The sequence below is a fragment of the Schistosoma mansoni genome, assembly GCF_000237925.1.
Source record: "Schistosoma mansoni, WGS project CABG00000000 data, chromosome 1 unplaced supercontig 0094, strain Puerto Rico, whole genome shotgun sequence".
NCBI lineage: Eukaryota > Metazoa > Platyhelminthes > Trematoda > Strigeidida > Schistosomatidae > Schistosoma > Schistosoma mansoni.
The window spans coordinates 1,198,842-1,223,741 of record NW_017385991.1 but is presented as its reverse complement, the minus strand read 5'-3'; the positions used below and the strand labels follow the sequence as shown (position 1 = coordinate 1,223,741).

Below are 24,900 nucleotides of genomic sequence, written 5' to 3'. Positions count from 1 at the left end.
GATTCCAACCCAGGACCTATCAGTCTCGCGCCAGAGACCTTAACCGATAGACCACTGAGCTGTCCGGCATCCAACGGTGTTAATGTCTAACTTCAACTGATCCACAAAGTTGAGCAACTTTTATTAAATAATGGTGTAGATCAACAATTATCTAATTTGATCAGTATTGTTTGTCTAGCTAGTAACACCAATTATAAAATTTTACCAGATGTACTACAATCTACCTAACAGTTTATCTAAATTCATCGTATCGGTCGAAATGTTTAAAACTCAAGGAGTTTAAAACCATTTCTAACCATTAATTTAATGTTTTTTTTAGTTTTAATGTCTTTCAAATAATAACAGGAAAATGATAGAAACTAACTTGAAAGTTAACCGATTTCTAGATGTCCATTAAGTAAATTCTGAGCCAGCATACCTTCCTTTCATACTATTATTAACACTAGTTATATTTATTGATATATACATCAATATATCATATTAAAAGTAAAGTATATCCTTGTTGTTGTTGTTTTATATATAATCCTGAAATTTGGTGAGATTTTCATTATACCTTCATCTCATTAACTTGTTATCATCCGTGTTACTTTGAGTTTAAATGTTACTCTTTTTAAAATGAACCTTTTAACCTATTTTTGTTTAGTCTAAACACTAGCATTTATTATCATTGATTTGAATAGCTAATTAAAAAAGCTTTCAATTTTGATTATGTATTTATTTGACATTTAAAAAAATTTTAATAGTTGAGATCATGAATCACTTGAAGCTAGACCACCATGGAAAACCTTGAACCACTGGACGACCGTTTCATCTTATTATGGGACTCCTCAGCAGTGCTCATTCACGATCCCGCCTCGCGAGATTATTTCATAATAATTCGCTTTTACAATTAAAATATTGAAGGTTGAATACAATTTCATTGTATAATGGTCTTCTGAATATAACACAAGGGAAAATAGTATCATTTTAGTTGAATAACAAACAGAGAATTATCTTAAATCGTTTATTATTAACGAAAAATTCTTTCAACTGAATAGTAGTGGCTGAAATACTTGATCACCAACTGTTTTCAGTAGATTTAAATCGCCAAAAACGACACCCGACAATTTCACTATCATTCACTTCAACAACATTAACCGCAGTTTTCATGGATGTATTCAACACTGTGTGCATAAGCCTATGGGTATAAGTCAATACCACATTATAATCGTCAATTTTATTATATTTTCTAGACTTACAAAGCAAACTTTTCAGCTCACAAAGTGATGTCTGATATATATATATATATATTGTAAATCCTACTACGTATTTTCATTCACCAGTTTGAGCATTATATTTTTTAAAATATTTATAGAAAGAGAATCTCACTGTTCCAAGGATATTCATGCGCTTCAGAAGTAAGTAGTAAAGGTTTACCATTTTTAACAGAAATCAGTTAACATAGTAATGCACATTTCAAATATTTTGTCAGTAATATTAACTTCAAAAAGGTCTAAATCACCTGATAAGGATGGCATTAAGTTACTTGGATACTTTTAGAAAAACTGCTGAATGTTAGGGAACATCAACGTAGTATAAATATCTGGTATTCACTCAAAAGAATAGTCTTTTTTTTAATTTGAGATGAAAAAGGTTAGTGTACATTAATAAACAGGTGTAAAACAGTACAAAGAAATCTTTTGCAATTCTATCGAGATAATGACAGAGGTTTATTACTTTTGACTGATGATATTCAAACCTGGGATTGATCAGTTCCTGTTACAAGTGCAGTGTCAACGATCAAAAATTACAAACTATTACTAATCATATCATACCTATCATATAAGCTAGTTACCCAATGGATTCAGGACCTCAGTAAATAACCGACTGTTGTCTAAGTAGAAATATAATGGGTTCAAGCTTCAATGTGAAGATCGACATTAAGATTTAGATATATCTAGCTGACGAATCTTGACTAACTTGTTCTGGATCACACTGTTTTTTCAATCTAAACATTCTTTAATCTACCATTTTTTTAATAACCCAACTACCTTCCACGTTTATAACTTCTATTTTTCGACTACTATCTGCTCATTCACCTTGCAGCTTCTCATATCTGGCATTTACGAGCATACATCTTCCAAGCACGCAGTGTTTTAGCAGCTGATCAATCTGGCCTATCTGATCCCTTTGTGCGATGTTCATTTCAAGGGCATAGCCAAGAAACACAAATTATCCAACAAACGTTGTGCCCAATATGGGATGAAACATTAATATTTGAACATATTGAAATGTGTGGTGATCCAAAAACAATACTTTCAGATCCACCACCAGTTATGATTGAGCTATTTGACTATGATCAATTAAGTTCAGATCATTTCTTAGGCAGATTACAGGTAGGGTTACATATGTTAGTTAATAGGTATAATTATCTTTTACTCTTTACTTTTTAACTTATTGATTAACCACGGTATTTTTTGTACTGTTATTAATAATGAATTGAGAATCTATTATGGATCGCGAAAACATCATAAATACATAATTATGCTGAGTATCTGTGCATAAGATTCATTCCGATTTCATTTTTACTGATAACCTCACATCAATCCAAGTAAATGAAAGCCCTATTAACATCACCTGATTACTTAGAATACATGGGGAAATCGTTCAGTATCTTTTTAAGTCAAGTCAAAGTGTTTCAAAAAATATCTCATTTAAATAGCTTTCAGAGTACAGCCTGTTGTCTTACATGACCTCCAAAGTAACTGTGACTATACGGTTGGAACAGATGATTCCCCTAGTCATTTTTATTTTAAGATAAATGGTTTGACTACAATTACATGCAAACGATTCATCATAAATGTTTAGTGAGGCGTTTTGTGTTGGTTGGTCATATTGTAAGATAGTTTCGTTCACATGTCTTAAACCGGAAACTTATTGAGAACCAAAGAACACTGAACAAGTATTTCATCTATGTTTTTGACTCGTCAGAAATGTTTAGTTCAAAATTTGTCATGTAATTGAACATAATGCCATGACATTTGATCATAAGCACTAGATAATTAGATCTCTCTATCGAAATACCAAAAGAACTATTCTATGACTTAAAATTAAAAATGTTTTCTCTAGATTCAAGTAAAGCTTGGCTAATGAATTTTGTAGGGGTGTAGATTAAAAGAATTATCTTATTTACTTTTAAATATTACTAACAAATTTTTTTGGATGACAAAAATCGTATTTATGTATTTACTTGATGACTTTTTAAAATTTAGGTATATGTTGCTTTTTTTCAAAAACGTTTTCTAGATCACTCCTGCTGTTCGTCTAGACACAGAAACCACATGGGCTAATGTACTTCAATGGTATACAATTGAGAAAAATCGCAAAAAAGGTGGTGAAATATTGGCTGCTTTTGAGTTGATTCTGGTATGTTGAATGATGGTCTACAACAATGAATAGAAATAACAAGATTTTTATATCGATATTTTACCATAGTTTTTTACACTGTGATATCTGTCAAGAGCTGTCAACAGTCCTAAAGAAGGTCAGGTGCTGCACATATAGCTCTGTGGAAACATATCGAACTGTAAAGTTCGATGTGGCGGTTTCAAACCCGACGGGGAACATCGATTCCATCAAAACTGAAGATAAGAGTTACCGATGAGTTCCAACAAGTATAAAACTTAGGTCCAGAGTTTCTTGTTCTCCACCTCCAAACAACTACAATCAAATAAATAATGCAAATTTTATTTAGTTACTTAGACTGGTGGCCACACTGGGACTTGATCGATAGAATACAACTAGTTATAAGGATTGAACAGACGTGATATTGATCACTACTCAGTAATCCATCTATATCTCAATACATTTTATGTTCTGTTTTTTGGACTGAAAAAAAATATTCACTTATGATCTAACCAGGTCCTGAATCAAGGATAATAAGATCTTACGGAAAATGCACCACTTTTAGAGCACTAAGTTGGATTCCAAAGACTACCATTTTAGCTCTATTAAATTGCAAATTGTTATGACTTATGCCTCAACCGATTATCACGTAACAAAATCACCAACCAGATTATCGACTTCTATGACCTTGTCTCTGTCCTAGACCAATGACACGTCAACCAGCACCAGCAGCCTTGAGTCGACTTAGATTCCTTATCGGTTTTCTATACAGTAGCTTCTCACCTAGCCCTTCCTGTTGACTCCAAAACACAATGTCAACCTCCACTGTATGAATACTATATTTCTTCTTACTCAGTCTATATACAAGTAGATCAGATAGCATCATACCATGAAATATAAAATAATAATTATACATGATCAACCCAAAAGTGGCTGGGAGTATGGGAGACTGTGACAAATAGATTGAAAATGAATTAAGAATGGTAAATCGTATGATAGTAGCCAATATGTCAAATGAAAGCTTATAATAAATATAAATTATATATAATCCAGTTACTTGATGGTTATACAATAAAGATGCAATCACGCAAAAACGATATGAATGAATTATTGCGATCACAATTCCTCAATGAAACCTTGGGAACTCTTCCAAGGAATAATCACTAATGAGCATACGATTATTGTTTAACTGGTTGGAGATTTATAGGGATTAGATAGCTTATCCTAAAGCTTTCCATGAATATACCATTTTATTAGCAGTCATACTTGGAAAGGAGTTTTACAGATTTAAACTCCTATAATTCAGTTTATTTATACAAATCATTTTATTTTACCATGAGCTAGTCGATCGATCATTAATAATCAACCTCGCACTTACTGCATATATTCGTTAGTTTACGTTCTCATACCATACCAGTACAGCAAAATGAAATTAACAAAATGGCTGACAAAAGATGACGGAACAACAGTTGTGTCAATGATTTGTAAACAAAATTGGACAAGTTATAAGTATCACTACCGCGGTTTGACATGATAATTTCCGATAAATTGAACACTAGTTGTACTAATGATGATTATAAAGTAATATATACGTAATATATGTAACAAAATTGAAATCCTGACATTTCGCGACTTAGTGTAATTCCGTTCTTCGGAGACCAAAAATGCATACTAATTAAATGACAAAAGTCTAATTAGTATAACGGAACAACAGAGCAAAAATATTCAACACATTCACAAATCAATTCTGATTGTCAATATCATTTCCTTCAAGTCAAGGTGGCTTTTCGCAATACTGTGTCGTGTGTATCTACGTATATTCTAGCGGGTGTAAAAGGATGTAATACAGAAGATGGTTTGAATGAATTCGAGCCACGGAAGCGTGTAAAACTATTTAATCTCATAAGTTAAGTAAAGATCTCCAGTCATTGTTATTCATAGTGTTATGTCTCGTAGGTTGAACGCTTTATTCGGATCCTAGCTATTCGGATAACCCCAGGCTAGCACTACTCAGCGACTTGAAAGACCAGAGAGAAGACACGAGTATCAGAGAAGCACTTTACTACAAGGTTCATTTATGTACAGAAAAACAGGGGTTTTATAGTAACTAAAAGACCTTGAGATTCCATAGTAGCAGTATGTTAACAACCAATCAGGACCTCGTTATTTTAGTAGCATAGCTTCTAACTAATCGCTGATTGGTTGGGCTCTTTATGAGCCTCTCTGGAGGCTCTGATAGAGTTTATTGTAAGCCGACCTAACACATAGTTTCCCTAATTAACTAATCTGCATTTACCGATATGGCTCAAATCAGCGGTTGATAACTTCATGGATTATTAATAAATCTTGGTTTGGCCACCCCTGGATTTCTTCCAACCCGGTTTATACTTTACTCATCATTGTCTGTCTAGGTACGGGTTGGCTGGGTATAAATTTAATATGTTTCGACTACCTATGTCAGTAAAGATTCATTGTCCTTTCGACTGATTTGCCATTTTTAGTTAGTACTTTAGATCTAACCTTAGCATTGGCTATTTGTTTGCTTCACCACACGCAGCCAATTAATTAAAAGTATCTAGGGTGAAGCGCTAGTAACCTTTGAATTACAAAAACGAGTTCGAAGTTCACGACCAATCAGGTATTAAACATATCACGTGCTCATAATAAATGATTTTTTAAACTGAATAACAAATTCAAGAGAAATTTTTGAAAAATGATAAGTTGTATTTATTTCGACTAAACATTCATATTTATTTATTCCTTTTAATATAACACATTTTTTTTCAGCTTGATGGTAAATCTCCACCACCACCACCTACACGTCGCGGTACTTTGTTTAATGTACCCGAAGGTATACGTCCGGTACTCCAACGTACTGGCATCGAAATTCTTTGTTGGGGTGTCCGAGCAATGCGTAAATATAAACTAGCTAGTGTTAATTCACCGTCAGTGGAATTTGAAATTGGTGGTAAAGTAGTTGAATCAACAATCATAAAAAGTGTGAAAAAAAATCCAAATTTTGCATCGCCACTATTATTCTTAGATGTTTTATTGCCAAAAGAAGAAATTTATTTGCCACCGATGAATATATGTGTACGTGATCACAGAGCATTTGGACAGAAACCAATGGTTGGTGTACATGTTTTAACAGATTTTCAAGCATTCAAAGTACCAGCGAGAACATCACAAACAGATGTTTTAATGGATATACAAGGTAAGGACTGTACTTCCAATGTTTGATCATTTCATATAGGATATGTGACTTTTAAAAGGGTCGTGATTTGAAGGAAGTTAGTGATTTGACTGACATTAGCAGCAAGATATAAATGGTTTCTCACTGGTATCACGCTAATCGGCTACAAATACGTCAGCTTACCGAGCAAGTGCTGTAAATATCAGATGTTGCCTGCACTGTGACTACGATTTAGGGTTATAGCTGAACAGTAACACAACTATTCATATACCTTTCAATCGAACTAAAATCACAACAGATAAATGATTTTATGCAACAAGATCTCCTGATGAATTTTTAAATAGAACAATAAGAACAACGTATATCATTCTATTTCAGGGTTTATCATCAGTCGCATGCAGCCCTAAATGACAATTACCAATAGAAATATAAACAAACATTGTAGTGAACAAAACACTAGTTGGGGACAATCGAATGTATTTAAGCAAAGATTACAGACTATCTCAATAAATTCTGATTACCAAACAATGAACAGTCAATTTGCAAATTAACAACCAATTGTTTCAATCTTCACTGTTTCTTCTCTTATTCCATTGCTCATGCATTTTCCAGACGTTTGCGTTTCATTTCAGTTCTTTCCTCATCGGTCTTCTGCCAAAATACATTCTATGTCTGACCCACACCATATACTACTTATATGGATATAAGTAGACCACACCACACTCGTCCCCCCTTTAAAGCATTCGTTCATGCGGTGGTTCTGCTCGCCATGCCACTATCTTCTTTCACTGCAGTCTGTGCCAAACTCTCCGTCAGAATGTCGAGTCTGCGGCGCGCTGACCTCCATAGCTCCGTCGACCTGCCGGGGCACCAACATCCGCATCCACCCGACACCTGGGACGTTCAACACCCGTACTCCACCGGCCTGCTGAGCCATCTACATCCGATGTCCGCCCAGCAGCCGCACGTCCCACTGCTCCTCTCCGTCGACAGCACCCGCTACAGCCAACGCCACCCCGCCAGAACACTCCACTCGACGCCACCTCTCCTCACCAGACTGCCCCAACTAGCACCTCCACTCCAGACCCGCAGCGGCGTCCGCAGAACAGCACCCTTCCTCCTTCTGGTTGGCAGCGACACCAAATGTAGTGAACAAAACACTGGTTGGGGACAATCGAATGTATTTAAGCAAAGATTACAGACTATCTCAATAAATTCTGATTACCAAACAATGAACAGTCAATTTGCAAATTAACAACCAATTGTTTCAATCTTCACTGTTTCTTCTCTTATTCCATTGCTCATGCATTTTCCAGACGTTTGCGTTTCATTTCAGTTCTTTCCTCATCGGTCTTCTGCCAAAATACATTCTATGTCTGACCCACACCATATACTACTTATATGGATATAAGTAGACCACACCACAACATTTGTTTATGAAGCTTAGATGAAATTTGTAAACGTAACCGAATTAGTAATATGAAGAAGAATAGATCGCGAAATGCATGAATGAGCACGTGAAGATTGATGCGCATTTATGTGTTGGAAAGTAGCATAGTGATGTTCTAGCTACAACTAATCATAATGATTATCTACATTATCAACTATCTGAATAAAAAGTCGATTTCTGAACCAACTACTAACTAGGTATCATTACCAAGGTTTGAATTGATAAGTTTGAATAAATTGAGTACTGGGTAGTTTGTTACAAATAAAATAATATATTTGTAACATCCCAATGAATAGAAAAACTAGATTTTCCGAAGTTTCGTGACTCAGTTTAGGCCACTTCTTCAGAGAATAAATAAACAAATTAAAATTAATCCAATTTCAAATAGTACAAAGGAAGTAAACAAAAATTTTATTCTTAGGATATTACAAGTATATTTTATTTATAAATACTAACTACAGATTTGTAGATCATCAAGAATATTTTCTTGTTGCATTATTTGAATTGGATGGCTTAGTCTTAAAGCTTGTATTGTCTTTGTAAATAAAATAAATGGCAGCAGGAACACAAATCCAATGTTTGTCTAACTAATGCTTGTTTATTTTTTTGTTAAGATTATATCGTTTACCTGTGCTTAGAGTTTGTCATGACCATATTGTCGCGTACTTTCATGATTAGACCACTTAGCTCAGAAAACTGGACATAAGTGTTGTTATTTCTTCAATGTTCATACTCCATCTTTGTTGAATTTATTCTGTCAAATGCATTCTTGATTTTTCAATGGATTTTAATTGTAACACCAGTGCTATTTTTAAAGATAATTTTGGACTTCGACTACTCTATCTCTACTATACAATGAGTAAAAAATGTGTTTGGCTAACTCTTTTGAGGTATCGTTATTTATTTTCTGATATTTAACTCAAATGTTAAATCTATAAGGACATAATATACCCATAATTAAAGCGAATTTTGAAAATTATCAACTATGAAACATACTAAATCTCCACAAAACTCCTTCTGATAATTAATATAATCATATACTCACTAGTGACTTCGGGAAGTACATCCAGGAGCTCTAGTGAGAATCAGTGACCAGTGGAGTGCAAACCGCGTCTGTCGTGAGATAGGAACTCACTGAAGACAATTGGTGAATGGTTGCTCAACTTTGTGGATCAGTTGAAGTTAGACATTAACACCGTTGGATGCCGGACAGCTCAGTGGTCTATCGGTTAAGGTCTCTGGCTCGAGACTGGTATGTCCTGGGTTGGAATCTCGCGAGTGCGGGATCGTGGATGTGCACTGCCGAGGAGTCCCATAGTAGGACAAAACGGCCGTCCAGTGCTTCCAGGTTTTTCATAATGGTCTAGCTTCAATTGACTCATGCTTTCAATTATCAATAATCCAGTAACTAGACGTATAAACAAAATCTATCCATATCTATTGTTAAACATGTACGAACCAGTGACATTGAAACTCGTCTAAAATTTGATATCTAGACAAATGGAATTCAATCCGATTGTCTGAAAGTAACAAGCTCCTTGAGTGATCTAAATTTCTTTGGTTTTCGATCCCACGTGTTTGGATATAGACCTATACTACTATGGAGGACGAAACAATTAGTTAATGCTTCCTTATTTAAAATAATTGTCTACAGATTAATTTTGATAGTGTAATAAGAAGACGAAGATCATCAGAACTATGTGGTAATCTCTACAGATAATATCATTTTTTTTAATAATGAAAACAGTTGTTAAGCTAAAAATCTCTTGATGAGTTAACAAAAAAATGATAATTATAAAAATTTATTCACACTGACGATGTTCATATGAATCGTTTAATTCTTTTCCCTCAATTTTTCTCCTCCAAAAAATAGTCTTAACTGATATTGCTTGTTCAACACAAGAGCCTTGTCTAGCTGAACCTAAAGTAGAGCTTCAATCACCAGTTAAATCAAAATCGAAACAAAAGAAAAAATTTGTAAGTGAAAGTGTCGTATTTTAAAGTCATTTCGAAATTCCATATATATATATATATATATATACGATTTTTTTATGCAAAATAGTATCGTTTGAACAAACATTTAATTCAAGACAAAATGGCATCCTTTACAGCATCTGATTTATCGAAATTCTATCAAGATGTGTTTGATTGCAAGTAGCAGTAGTTTGGCAGAGAATATATTTGCTCATATTAAGGTCACTCAGTCAGTAATAAGCACGGGTTCATGAAGAAGCAATAACGATGAACGCTAGAGTAATAGATACGCTAAAAGTATCAACGCTAGTAGAAATGATTTGAGGTGGACGGTAAGAGTGAGGTCGTGAAACAGAAATGTGTGACGTAATTTCGAAACCCAAGAACAAAGTGAAGATAAACAAAGATTTCATCTACACTACTGTGGTTGATTCCAAACCATGATCACCGTCCTAAACAGTTGTTGATGATAATCTCATTTACCTTAACCAGGTAGTCTAAAAATACCAACATGACTTATTTTGACAGCAAGTGACTTCCCATACCGCTGATTCATTTTAGTCAGACAACCATTAGCTTACTTCCAGTCTAATCCTACACCACCTATCATTGTTAGTCGAGATGAGCGGTGGTCGCGGATACACAGTGTATATCTCACACACTTCAGTCGACAAAAATTCGATCTCACCAATCGAGTTAATGTTTTTACCTATCACCCTGCTCACTTAATGATCCAAACATACTCCACTGCATCCACGACCAATACTAATAGCCCGCGACTATCCTCTATTTTTAAAAGCCACACTTTACAGCCATGAAATGAGACAGAAAGATACTAAGCAGTTTATTCATCCTTTGGTGGAAAGACGTGTATCTCGCTTATAGATAAAGTAATGTAAGCAAGCAAATTTCAACCGAACTTTCTTAATTTGCATCAAGGTTTCATCAGACACTACCCCATCAGGGCTGACAAAACTTACGAAACAAGTGAAGGATCCGGTGCACATAACTACTTCCCTCCCTCTCATTGGTCTAGGCTTTGATGTAGACCGACCCTGTAGCATGATTTAGCATTATATTATGGTAAGGAAGCGATGGAAAATCTAACGCTCAGTATGACTGCTAACTATCAATTACCTAATGGTCCTTAATATTAATCTAACTGATTCTGGCCAATGATAAAAATCAACTTGTAACTAACCAGTGTTTTTGAAATCCAACCTAGTTACGTTTAATGTTTGTTGTTGGGGACTATGAAATTTATGAATTAAGTAAACGCCGTTGTTAAACACAAGTAAATATCTTCATTATCAACTAATGATAGCTTTTTATCAGGAATATTTATGAAAATTACAATCCGTCTACACAATCTGTTAGCTGCAAACAGTAGATTTACTAAATGCAATTATCAATCAAATTTATCGAAGTTTATCACTGTTCCTTAGGATTTTAACTGAGATGGCTTGTTATTACTGATTTGCTGTTTAACTTTATTCACATGCTTTGATCAATATAGTTGATAAAAAAGATTTTCTTAAAATCTCAATTATGTATAATAATTTGGAAAAATTAAAGTTTCCATAAATAGCAATTATTGTAAAAATAAATGCATGCTCATAAGTGATTAGTTTTCAGAAGAAATACCAAAATTCAAGTGTGTAGTCTTGATTGGTGGAGTTCAACCATGTCTGTTGGATATCATCCAGCTATATTTCAAATTATCTGGAAATTAGTATATGTGAACTAGTTGAATCCTGTTCATCTGTTTGTGCTTAATCAAGCTCTTCCTATATCTGATACTTAACGTTGTTGTGAATGCACATTCATGAGGACGGAAAAAATGAACAAGAAGTCGCTGACATAAATTTCGTGATAGTTGGCACTCTTAGATAAAATTCCGAACACACCTTGACAATAGGTCCCAACTAAAATAAAATGTAGGCAGATAGGCCCTTGCCTTTAACTCACTAACATCAAAAACAAAGTGTATCATCATTTCGAATCACACTTGCTAGTGACCATATTACAACTAGAACAATGAAATTTGACCATCGCTGTGAAATATACAATAGATTATTGACTACTATTGTGCAATCAGTGTCACTGAAAGAAGGCTTTTATGGTAATAATCCTCGATAAAAAATAACAGTATGACATTCATAAATCCCAGGACACCTTCATGGTTAAATTTATTTACATTATATGCTTCTTTATAAAACGTGGATCAAGTAAATATTTTAGTTATTTGTATTTTTTTAATTGCATTTCAAGAAAGGGTAATCATTTTTAATCGTTTGTTAGGATTTATAGTATCTTGTTGCTGATATTCAAGATCACAGTTAATTGTTTCCTGTTGCACACGTTCAAAAAATTTAACCATCGATATTACCTTTAAGTTGCAAATACAATTGGATCAGTGCTACATATTGAAACCATTAGGTGTGTTTCGCCTTAATCGCTACTCGTCAACTGGAATAACTTGTATCCTACTTGATTTTACGGTTTTCCTTAATTCTTTAGTCTTCATCTGCACGGACTGAAAATTTACTCGAAACGTGAAGCTCTTGACTAGTTCTCGTCCGGTGTCGATGGTTGCAATTGCTAAGGAATCTCAAAGTAGACTATATAAACTGGCGAATGCCCCTCAATATTAAATATTTCCCAGTTGACATCAATACATGATGAAATGAGAAATAGAAGAACAATACTAAACTTTATCAAGTATCAGTGCAGATAGATTTTGTTCAATTCTAGTAGATTTTGCTAGTTAATAACCGCATGAAGCACATATATGGTTGTTAACCTTTAAAAAAATTCAACACAAATTTTTTGTATCTAGACACCTTCTGAGGATTTATCACATCCGAAAAGAGTCAAAGTTGTTACCGGTATTGTTGCTGAACAGAAGCCTAGAAAAAAGTGGAAATTTCTAAAATCCAAGAAGGTTCAGTCTTTAGAAATCCAGGTGCTTGTCAATTTTAGAGAATAAACAACTTGTCGACTTTTTATTACAGTTCTATCTATTGTTTACTGGTCACTTGGAAAAATGTGATTTTCGGGTTTCGGTCTGATTTTCACTCTCTTTACTCGCACTTTTAAAATTATTGAGCACCTAAGTACCTCAATGTACTTGAAAGACGAAACTATAAACTGGGTTTAAGGTTCAATGCCAGTTATCTTTTATTTTTTTTCTAAAGTACTTATTTCGATTATCAGAGTAATGCAATTTCATATATTTTCTGAAATGTTACAGTTCATAATTTAGTTAGTTTTCTTTTCATTTTATGCACCTATATTTCAGTCTTGTTTGTTGTGTCATTTTTTCACACATACGTATAATCACATCTTTGTTTGTATCTGTTAGTGTATAACACACACATCGATTCACGGATGATTTCTTTTTGTTTCTTATTTAATTACCTTTTTTTAAAGTCTATGTCAATGTACTTGACATTCAGTCTCTTCAGACAGACACCTCATAATGAAATGTTTGAATACATATTTCCAACTTTCCAATCATTATGTTCAATAATATGCTTTAGATTGTGTTGTTATATTTTGATTCCAAGTCATGGTGTAGTATTATTTGAGATTGATAATCTTACATTGGATATTGAATATTGTTAGAATCTTTATTTGTTATACAGAGATATCGACGCATGTCAGTTTCGTCTAATCTTTGATATAGATAGAAAAGTAACGTCTAAAAATATTTTGGATACACGACTTAATATTGTTGATCATAGTCACAGATAAAAATAATTCACCAAATATACAGTAAATTACTTAACCATCTGTTTTATTCTTTCTACACGAGATAGTTTAAACCATGTACGATATTGAATTGATTTAGCGGTCAAAACACTTGACTTTCAGCCAGTAGATTGATGACTTTAGTGCTGTGCCACATATCTCTGTTTTAAGCAGCTGAAGAGTAATGGTAGATCTCATACAAGCAGTGGGGCTCGTAAAACAAGTACATAAACCTTCGCTCGACAAATCCATACCATGATATGATGATAACGATATGACTTAAACTAGATATAGGACAAGGAAGGGATTTATTTCAGTAAAATAAAACTGCGTAATTCTAAGTAGTTCTTCTAAAAACAATATACATGTACATATTTGCACTCATGTAGTTTTCATGGAAATATCATCACTATTATTATCTCTAAAGTATGACTATTCTTCTTCATTTAGATGGATCTTAAACAAATTGATGACAAAATAGATTGGTGGTCGAAATTCTATGCATCGATTGGTGAATGGGATAAATGTCTAAAATATAAAGAGTTTGGTTATGATACAATATGTGTAAGTTGTTTCATCATTTAATATTGGTTATATTTACTGATGATTATTAATTTTAGATAAGCCATTTGTTGTTCTTTTTAAACTGGAAATTTACTTATGAAATAACAACAAGATGGTCTATGAACATGTCACCTTGCCACTTATTTTCATAAGTTTAACATATGACACAGTGGTGCCCCCAAATGCCCTGGTACAGCCGAGAGTGGGGAGAGTCCGCTCTCCCTCTCGAAATGCTCTTACATGGCCACGAGAATATATAGCCTCTGCCAGGGAAGTCCTACTCACTGCCTTCTCTCAACAGGGGTGTTGTTCACGAAAGTGAGAGGATGAAAAGCGAATGTCCGACGCTTTAACCGGGTTGGTGGATGTGGAGTGTCCACCTGGGAGAGTTGGAAAACCCTGATTCCAAACCAATGGTGCACGTGGGCTCCAGGATCCTGATGGAACGGATGGCGTATGAACCTGTTGTTGGTCACCGACTACCATGGGACTGCATCTCCTTACGATGCTCCACTGACTTGTGGCATAGACCTTCAGGTCAAAGGCTCGGGGTGTGGTCCCCTAAGAAAATCACCTGCTTCAGTCTGGGCTCCTGGGCAGTATCACAGCCCTCACACAAATCGAATGAGATTTGTGAGGCGCATATTTATCTGGTGCTTCCTTGTACCAATATCTACGTGTTTAAATAAAATAAATTAGTGGTATGAACACTTCAAATATTTAGGTATAGAGTGATCAATTCAAATGTTTTAGAACCTACTTTAGTATTACTCTCTTGGTAATGTTGAATTTTCAACGTTAAACAAAACGTGAAGATCAATATATAGTCCATAACCTATGAATGGGCTTTCTTGACTATTCAGTCCTATGTGATTTCATGAAATATGAGAATTAATTTAAACGATAAACTAATACAAACTACCATGTATTCGAATAGTAAATAATCCAAAATCTTTGATTGAGTTTTAAAAGTCAGCTTATGGGTTACTTGCATAAACGTGATAGTTCCAGAGATGATTATTGTCTGTTTATCGATTCTTTGCAAACAAAGAAGGTATAGATTGTTTTCTTGAAACTTGACAAGAAACCATCGCCTAGATAGAGGTTTAAGTTTTCCTGTTGTTAATTCTAAGGACTGCATTCGATCAGTCTCTATTAGCATATATGCAACCCGCGACGGTTGTCCCACTATTGCTTTTATTTGCTAGTTAGGTTGGATTGTGACTAAAAATAGAATCCATGTGTTCCGATTTGTTATAACGTTTAACCCTTGTGCCCTGCTAGTATATCATGCGATACGATCGCCATTTAGAGTCAACGACTTATTGACTAGACCAATGACGCATAAACCAGTACGAGCAGCCTACAGTTCTTATTGATCCTTGAGATAACAGCTTCTCGTCTAACCCGGCTGATTCAGTCCAGCCTCTGTCATATCGAATCATAAATTTCAAACATACTTGGTTTATATACAAGAGAAATCAGACCACATCCCACCACAAAATAGAAAATAACATTTGTAAAAGACCAAGCAAAAAAGTGGCTGTGATTGTCAGAACCTGTGACTGATAGATTGTGAATAACTTGTGAAAAGCAAATCATATGACAGTAACCAATAGATCAAATATAAGCTTATAATAAGAGGAATCTAAATATATAAAGTTTCTTAGCTGTCATACAATAAGAATATATTTATAAAATTAGTCCATAAATAATTACTAGCGGTTACGATTCAGTAATTCTCATCCGGATATAACATGATTCTTATTATTTGGGACTCTCCGGGTAGATATAAATATTTACTCGTGCTAATGTCCAAACTGAGATTTCAACGCAGCACGTATCGCTTCAAACCCTAATGGTTTAATTATTGAGTTCACATAGCTACCGATTTGTACAATGTGTATAATAATTTGTGTTATCCTATTGTCGACATTCAGTAATTAACTATGATCTCTAGCTTAGTAAATAAACCATTGGCGGTTGAAGTGATGCGTACAGGATATAAGTTCCAGGAAATAATTAGCTTCTTTGGACTAATAAATGAAGCATTTACTTAGTAATTAAAAGGTTCAACTTTCAATTCCAATCTTTGGTTCATCTGTTTCTATTTGAGACAAGACGCGCTTGTATGTATGAATCTGCTATAAACATAGGGTACTTGTTAAAGCGCTAGGAGTCCTTGTTATAACAGTCCTTTCACTTTTTACACGTAAGTGGGACGTTAATTTACTTTAGACGAATATCTACACTAGATTCCCACCCAGTGTCTATTCTACAGGACTTCAACACAACTCAGATCAAGAACACGAGATTAGCCTGACTATAAATTCAATATATTTCCACACCAAAATCCGACACAATCCAACGAAAAGGAACGGTCGATCAATAACAGTCAATACATAATAAGGGTAGGGAAATATATATAACACATTTAACACCTGTCATCCTATCTAATGTCCAAAACTTGAGCATCTACTGTTTTTTCATATGTTTCAGGTTTATTCTCATCCATTAGAAGATGTGGAAGGATTTAATGGATTTACAGATTTCTGTAATACATTCACGTTATCAAGAGGTAAAAATGTTGATGAGGATGAGGATAATTATGCCGGTGAATTTAAAGGGACATTTCGTATTTATCCATTACCAGAAGATCCAAAAGAACAATTACCAATACGTTATTTTGAGAAATTAAGTGTATCATCTGATCCGGAAGAATGTATGTTACGTGTTTACATTATACGCGCAATTGATTTACAACCATCAGATTCATCCGGTTTGGTGAGTGAATAGTTTCAATACGTTTGGTCTTGTCATAGCTTATTGTCCGATTTTGTTACTCTATTCGCAGTTTTAAAGTCTCATTAATCCACCTAGACAGAGAAAGAAACCCAGGAACTGCTTACGGAGTTGGATTTACAAATAGCTAGATAAAATAGCCCAAAATCGATGAGTATTTATAAATAGCTTATATGATTTTGTTCAGGTGAAATACCAACTTGATTATTGTTACTCACCCATATTTGAACCTAACTTACCAACCTATCATCATATTATGGTCTAATCTGGTTTGTTTCGATACGCTTTTCCATTAACGGAACACTTAATATTCAACTATGGACTTCAAAGTATATACGAACTCACCAGAGATCCAACCAATGAATTACATTTTAAACACGCCTTCAATTCAACAAACTTTGAGGTTAAAGTCAAGCACTCTTCTTCTGATATGATATTTGAAGCTAAATAGGCGAATATTCAACGACTGGATCAAACAGTACATCAGTACAGTTGTTATTTGTTTGACTTAAATAGCTCATAGCAATTTTAGTCCCTTCAGACTTACCATAAGTATACCATTTTTAGTTTCTGTTTAATCGAGGAATTCTTGTAATTTCATCTATTTGATGACAACAGTTTCTAGCGAAAACAAAATATGATGTTAGTTTGCTTAAAGTCAGCTATATATTATGCTATATTCTAGATAAGCTGAAATTGAACAATGTACCATGTGTATTGGATGGTGACCAAACAGGTGATTTCTACCATTTTCTCAGAAAAGACTGAAATTTCTAGGTTTGAACCCATATAAAGTCAGTGGGTATACTTTCATGAGATCCCAACATTAAGCGAAATAGCTTCTCCGAGTTCTGAAATTATTCTGACTTTATGATAAGTTCATAATTGGATTGAATATGCAAGTCCCTTCAGTATACTTGGTTTTACCTCATCAAACATAATTTAAAATAAACAGTATAAATCATTGAAGTTCGGTAGTATTATATACATCAATTAATCACTGGATAGACGCAGTGTGCTTTTGTTCAATCCGTCATGTTGACGGAATTCTGTTTAATCAATATGAAACTTTTTAAAAACATTTTATGTTAACTATCTTCTCTTACTTAGTAAGAATCTGTTTGTAAGCTTGAAAACACCATTAACTATGTCATTTGATTTGCTCATAGAGCAAAATGCCTGTCACCATCGTTGGATACCTTGAGGTAGTCCACTGAAAGCCCTGGGCTCAGGTTGTGCTACATGACACTATTGAGTAAAGCGTAATCTTGAATGAACCGAAGATGATTATTTAAATTAGATCAGCACTTAGAACTAGACAATATGAGATTGATCGATACTAAGTTACCGATTGGTGTAAATAGTTCAGGCATATAGGAATTATTCATATTTCGAATTGATTACAGGGAATTTCTTTGGCTACTATACTGGATGTTATGGTGCTGTGGATTGTTTTCGAGATAATTCCTAAGGCTTCGTTTGTCATTTGTCCTAATAGCCGTTATTAGATAACTCCCAACGGTGTATAAATTTCAGGAGACAATTTCGAAGCGTTAACTATAGCCATAGACACGCTAAGCGAATTTGAGCCGAAACGATAATGTGAGCGAGCGAGTAAAGAGTTGTATTGAGAGTCGAATGAATTGATAAGATTTGTACTGTTCAAGTGACACTGTAATATAAGTTAATTGAAGAGCTTAACAAAATTAAACGTAAACATAAATGGAACGCAATAATGAGCTCGAATCCATTTAGAAAGAGATTTGAAGATACTGTGATTTGACAAGAGCTAACTGGTACGGAAATTAGATTTAAGACATTATTGATCAATTGTAACTAGTGTACTCACTGCAGCTTTCTCAGTAGAGTTCAATCCTTTTTAATAATTCAACAATACGACATTGTTTGTTACTTATTGACTTATTATTACTATCACACATATATTCTTAACAGTAGAAACACCGTTTATTCTCTATTTGTGTAAATACGCAATTCATTTTCATAATAACCTTATTTGTATTATTTTTTCCCAAACGTTTTAGGCTGATCCTTATGTGGAAATCATTGTAGGTCAGCATAAAGTTAATTCGAAAGATAAATATCTCCCGAATACTTTAAATCCAGAATTCGGAAAGTAAGTTTCCGTTGAGAAGAATATTTTTTATGATCTTATAGTATTATTATATAGAGGAAACTACTTTGCAGAAGAGTACCAGTCGTAAATACTTTTCTAGTATGAAGTAAATGGTTTTTCTCTAAGCCATATTTTCAGTGTCGCTGCCAGGATACACGACTCCGCCTGTAGCTCCTCCGGGGGCTACTGCCGGTCCCATGCCCGGGTAAAGGAGGAGGGTTGGGCATGGGTTTAGCGACCCCATCCCGTAGAAAACCAACTTCCTAAAAAAGCGCTAACCATATTTTCAGTAAATGAAGTTCATAAAATGAAATTTAAACCTAGTCCTCTGTTCAAAAGGTTTGTATTTTTATGAGCACCAACTAGGATTGTTAGTTCGATTAAACGTCAGATACTAATGGATTGTTGACCAAATAACCATTACAAGCATATTTACACGTACTTTGTAACTAGTGTCTCTTACAATTCTAATGTTTGGTTTACTTGACTGAGTCAGTCGCAGTCATTTGTCACTTGACATTCCATCCGAGATTATAAACAGGATTAAAACTAGAACTATTATGCTTTCAAATAACGAGGTGGAATCCATTGGTTTCTATTTTGAATCCTCATCAGCCACCGATATTCTGTAAATCGGGTGTTCTGGACACCGTCGAATATACATTTGTAGGTGAGTATTTATGGGGACTACAGAATTAGAACGAAACAACTGTCTAGTGTTTCTTATTTTTCAGAGATTTACCATATTATCCTAGTCTATAATAGATATCACTCTCCGATTAAACAATTTCACCACCTATAATCATACACAAAACTTTCAAATCTATGGTCGATTGTGTTTTCGAACCGCAAAGGACAACCTTTTATCATTAGTTCTATCTTCAACAAATTAATATAACTGAATTTGATTTCGTTGAAGTACTAGTTATCAGTAAACTGTATGTAATCTATCAGAAATGATGCGTAATTGCGTAGATCACAGTCACTTGAATGACATTGAGTAACGTAGACGAACGACTATTGTTCACATAAAATTATATTGTCTGTTCAAAATCTATCCCTCTTCAATGAATGAGTATCAAAGGACAGGGTAACAGGTCAACAGAAACTGTCCATCTTATACAAAAAGGTACATATTTATTTACAGATTGCATAGCAACGAAAACAAAATGAATTTTTAAAGCTTAGATGAATCTAGAATCTACTTATCAAGAATAATTTCCAACCTCCATATTAGTAACTGGTCCTCTAAGTGCATGAAAACGGTGAAATTTTTTATCAGCTAATTTGTCTGTTTATCGAAGTGAAGTTGTCATTTTCCCAAATTTGATCTCATATCATTTCATTATGTTTATATATTATTTTAGAATGTTCCAAATGAAGTGTATTTTACCTATTGAAAAAGAACTACACGTTATAGTGAAAGATTATGATGCGGTCGGTGCAGATGATATAATAGGACAAACAGATATTGATTTGGAAAACAGACGTTTAACAAAATATCGAGCGACATGTGGCCTACCACAATCTTACTGTGTTTCTGGACCAAATCAATGGAGAGATTCAAAACTACCAAGTGAAATATTACTAGCTGTATGTGATAGTTATTCATTACCAGCTCCACAGTACGGAGAAACAACAGAAAGTAAACCAAATCCAAGTTGCCGTGTTGGTCAACGCGTATTTGTATTGGAAGATTTTGAGCGTGGTATGGTACCAAATCCACATTTAGGACCACCGAAAGAACGTTTGGCCCTACATATTTTAAATAAACTTCCATTGGTAAAAGAACACGTTGAAACGAGGTTGTTGTATAGTCCATTACAGCCTAATATCGAACAGGTTAGTTAAGCAATTATAGATACTGTTTTTTCATTCACATTTAAATTGATAATTGGTATTGGATAATGTATTATCTGGCGTGAATGGTTAACCTAACGTTAGTGTTAAGTAAATCTAATCCGAATGTCGAGGTGTATACCTTTCTACTTTTATGAAAATAGAATATCGCTCAAGAAATTCAATAGAAAAGTTGGTCGTGTCATATCAGCACATGTGAAGAAATCCATCAAGTTAGCAAACACAATTTTAATTCGATTTCTTTGAAGAATCTTTGTTACATCACTGATATGCTTAAGTAAATGAACACTCATATATAACTTAGTTTTGACCATGTTGACATTTTATATAGTTGAAAACTATATAAGTCTTTCTTAGATAACAAGACAATAGATCATTTACTTGACTTGAGGAGACTAAAAATAATATGAACAACCAGGTGAATGATTAGGTCGATGTGAAACACATCATTTAGTCAAATTATCACAATGTCTAGACTTTCAGATATCATCTAAACTATAAGACTTTAATTGTTTAACCACATCAGATATCTTTGACTCATGAAGTAAATGATCATTCGACAGATTCACTAGATTTACTAACATTATCTGACTTGAAAGTGAATGCCTTATACACGGGGAATATTCTGAACATTAGAGTTCCTGTGACATTTTTTGTTCTGTATATTTGAAGTGACAGAATATTTCAATTTTTTTTAAGAAATCGCGATCTTTATATTGGTCTTGAATTGCAGAGCTTTTTCTTATTAACCTTCAATCACCTAGCCATATGATACATACGCATGTCAAGGTACACAGACTAATGGTGACATTACAACTTGGCTGATAGAAATGAATGAACAGTATGAACTAGATAATGTTACAGATTGATGTTAACATCTAGATATTCACTAAAATGTTCAGAGGGTAAGATGCTTCTTCATATGGATTCGTATTATTTTATGGCTTACACTAAGAACTAAACTTTAATAAGATGACATATGTTTATAAATCTTTTTTCTCACAATGTCTATTTCAGGGTAAATTACAAATGTGGGTTGATATATTTCCAACATCCTTAGGTGAACCTGGCCCACCATTCGATATTTCACCAAGAGAACCAAATGAATATATATTACGTTTAGTTGTATGGAATACATTCGATGTTGTATTAGACGAGAAATCAATAACTGGTGAACAAATGTCCGATATTTATGTTAAAGTAAGTAAGAAATCAGTTAGTTTTGAATCAAATAAGTAAATAATAGCACCCTTCAACAGTTTTCACACTCCTTATTACTGACAGCAAATGGTTTCTTCGTGAAATAAAAAATTACTGAACTCTTAAGTAGTTTGTATAATTTGATTTGTATATAAATTGCCATAGAATAATTTTTTTCAGAGTATCTCTTAATAACACAACCCATATTTGCGTACCGTAGTTTCAGATATCTTTTATGTATAAGAGCTAAACAATACTACTCAGGTACGCGGATCAAAGTGGGTCACAGGAACATATTGAAAAAAAGTAATAAGTCAATCTATCATTCGGGGTAAATAACGAGTAAATGCATCAGAGTAAACATGACAAGGAAATATCCCTTCAAAAAACATACTTATACGTTTAGTTCGTTGATATAAATCCTCCCATTGTCACAAATCAATTAATTTTTGAAATATATATTTGTTGAAACATTTGTTCAAAAATGTTTTTTTACTAAACACCAAATGCTTTTTATCCTTATTTTTAGGGGTGGTTAGCTGGTTTAGACGATCGTCAAAAAACTGATGTTCATTACAGATCACTAAACGGTGAAGGGAATTTCAACTGGCGTTTCGTATTCCCATTTTTTTACTTACCAGCTGAAAATAACATAGTTATTAAACGTAAGGAACACTTTTGGTCTATGGATGTTACAGAACAACGTGTTCGTCCACAATTAGTACTGCAAGTTTGGGATAATGATTTATTTTCACCGGATGATTTCATTGGGACATTAGAATTAAATTTATCTAATATGCCTAGTCCATCAAAAACACGTGGTAAATGTTCACTGAACATGTTACAATCTGTTGGCAATGAAACGAAATTGGTTAATTTATTTGAATGTCGACGACTGAATGGATTTTGGCCATTTGTTAATGAGGAAAGTGGAACTCCACTTTTAACTGTACGTTTACATAAGAAAAAAAACGAAGAGGGATACCTAAATTTATTCGATTATTATTTCGTTATTTAATATATCTCCCTTTTGAGTTGTGCTTACGATAACGAATAGTAACTGATTTCAGAATATTGCTTTGAATCCCTCGTAATATTAACATGCTCATCATAAACTTTTATTGACTATTTTATAATCTAACATAAATAAAGGGATTTTATAGTTCAGAGGGGGTTTCGTGGAGAATTTAGTATTTTCATAGTTGAAATCATCGGTCAATTGAAGCTAGACCACCATCGAAAACCTGGAAGCACTGGACGGCCGTTTCGTCCCATTATGGGACTCCTCAGCAGTGCGCATCCACGATCCCGCACTCGCGAGATTTTATAGCTTCTAGTAAAACGAAGTTGATTTTTTTTAATATGAAACTTATGGCTAATGAATCACTTTTCTTATCTTACACATTTCTCAATAAAAGCGATTCCAAAAGAAACAAAATTATTCATTCTTGACATACACGCCTGACGAATGTAAGTAGCGAAAAAAATAGCTATAGCAAATCAAGTCGAATAAGAACGTTAATATAATGGCTAGTTATCTAGACTATTCAAAGTAAAGCTCATTTATATGGAAACTAGACCTCAATCCATCAAAACGTAGAACTCGGCATAAGCTATTTTTAGTGATATCTATCATCCAGTTTGTTGCTTTTATTCTGTTCAACGTCTATTTGCTTAATATTTTGATTCTCAAAAGAAATCATAGCGGAACATTTCAAATGCTGGAACGATACTATACTTAATAAGTGAACACAAATAATTCGATTACTGGGTGGAGAATTTAACACTACTAAATTAATTCAGTAGAGCTGAAACTGTTTACTAATATTTCAATATAATCTGCTCCCGAAATGCTTGAAATCTTATACTAATAGTTCATGAAAAGGATTATCTCTTGATACAGTTTTCATCACAGAGACTTGAGTCGGTCAAAATTTGAGGCGCTGGCTAGCTGTCTTTTTCTAGTGAAGAACTTAAATGAGCGCTCATATCATTACCAGGGCTCAAATCCCCAGATCTCGAGGCGAACTCATTACCTATAAATAAGTGAGGCGTCATACAATGGTCAGCATTGCTAAATTCAGTGGTTTAAAAATAATGAGTTCTATCGCAGGCACACTCATCAGTGCGGAGTTATGTAGAATCTCAGACTACGATGAGTACTACCTAGTTCTCAGCAGTGGACTAGATGAAGTAATCCCATGACGAACTGATCCATTCACTTCAACTAATCATATAATCTTTTTTTCACCAAAGGGTAAAATCGAAATGGAAATGGAACTGGTAACAAAAGCAGAAGCTGATCTTCGACCAGCTGGTAAAGCACGTGAAGATCCAAATGAAAATCCTCACTTAGAACCACCAAAGTAAGTTGCTGAACAAACTATTTATCCTAATTTTATAACTTTTGCCCCTATCAATATATGACGTGACGATGCCGCTGATCAGAGAACAGTAAATTATTGACCGGACCAATGACGCATAAAACCCCTACGAGCAGTCTAGAGTCTTTATCTGTCCTTCTTCCCCCCTAGCCCTGCCCGTTAAGTCCAGAACACCAATCTCAGCCTCTGCGATATGAACCAT

At 34.1% G+C, this 24,900-nt stretch overlaps 1 protein-coding gene across 1 annotated transcript in view; it reads left to right on the top strand.

Moving 5' to 3' along the window:
• The window catches only part of Smp_141010 (fer-1-related), a 121,099-nt gene that overhangs the window by 91,871 nt on the left and 4,328 nt on the right, over positions 1-24,900 (top strand). Inside the window, exons 24-33 of the mRNA XM_018791741.1 lie at positions 2,086-2,375; positions 3,286-3,405; positions 6,172-6,598; positions 14,236-14,318; positions 16,818-17,102; positions 19,163-19,254; positions 20,622-21,096; positions 22,132-22,314; positions 22,844-23,263; positions 24,571-24,680. Of these exons, the coding sequence (XP_018645156.1) occupies positions 2,086-2,375; positions 3,286-3,405; positions 6,172-6,598; positions 14,236-14,318; positions 16,818-17,102; positions 19,163-19,254; positions 20,622-21,096; positions 22,132-22,314; positions 22,844-23,263; positions 24,571-24,680 (2,485 nt within the window). The remainder of the gene's footprint in view (positions 1-2,085; positions 2,376-3,285; positions 3,406-6,171; positions 6,599-14,235; positions 14,319-16,817; positions 17,103-19,162; positions 19,255-20,621; positions 21,097-22,131; positions 22,315-22,843; positions 23,264-24,570; positions 24,681-24,900) is intronic.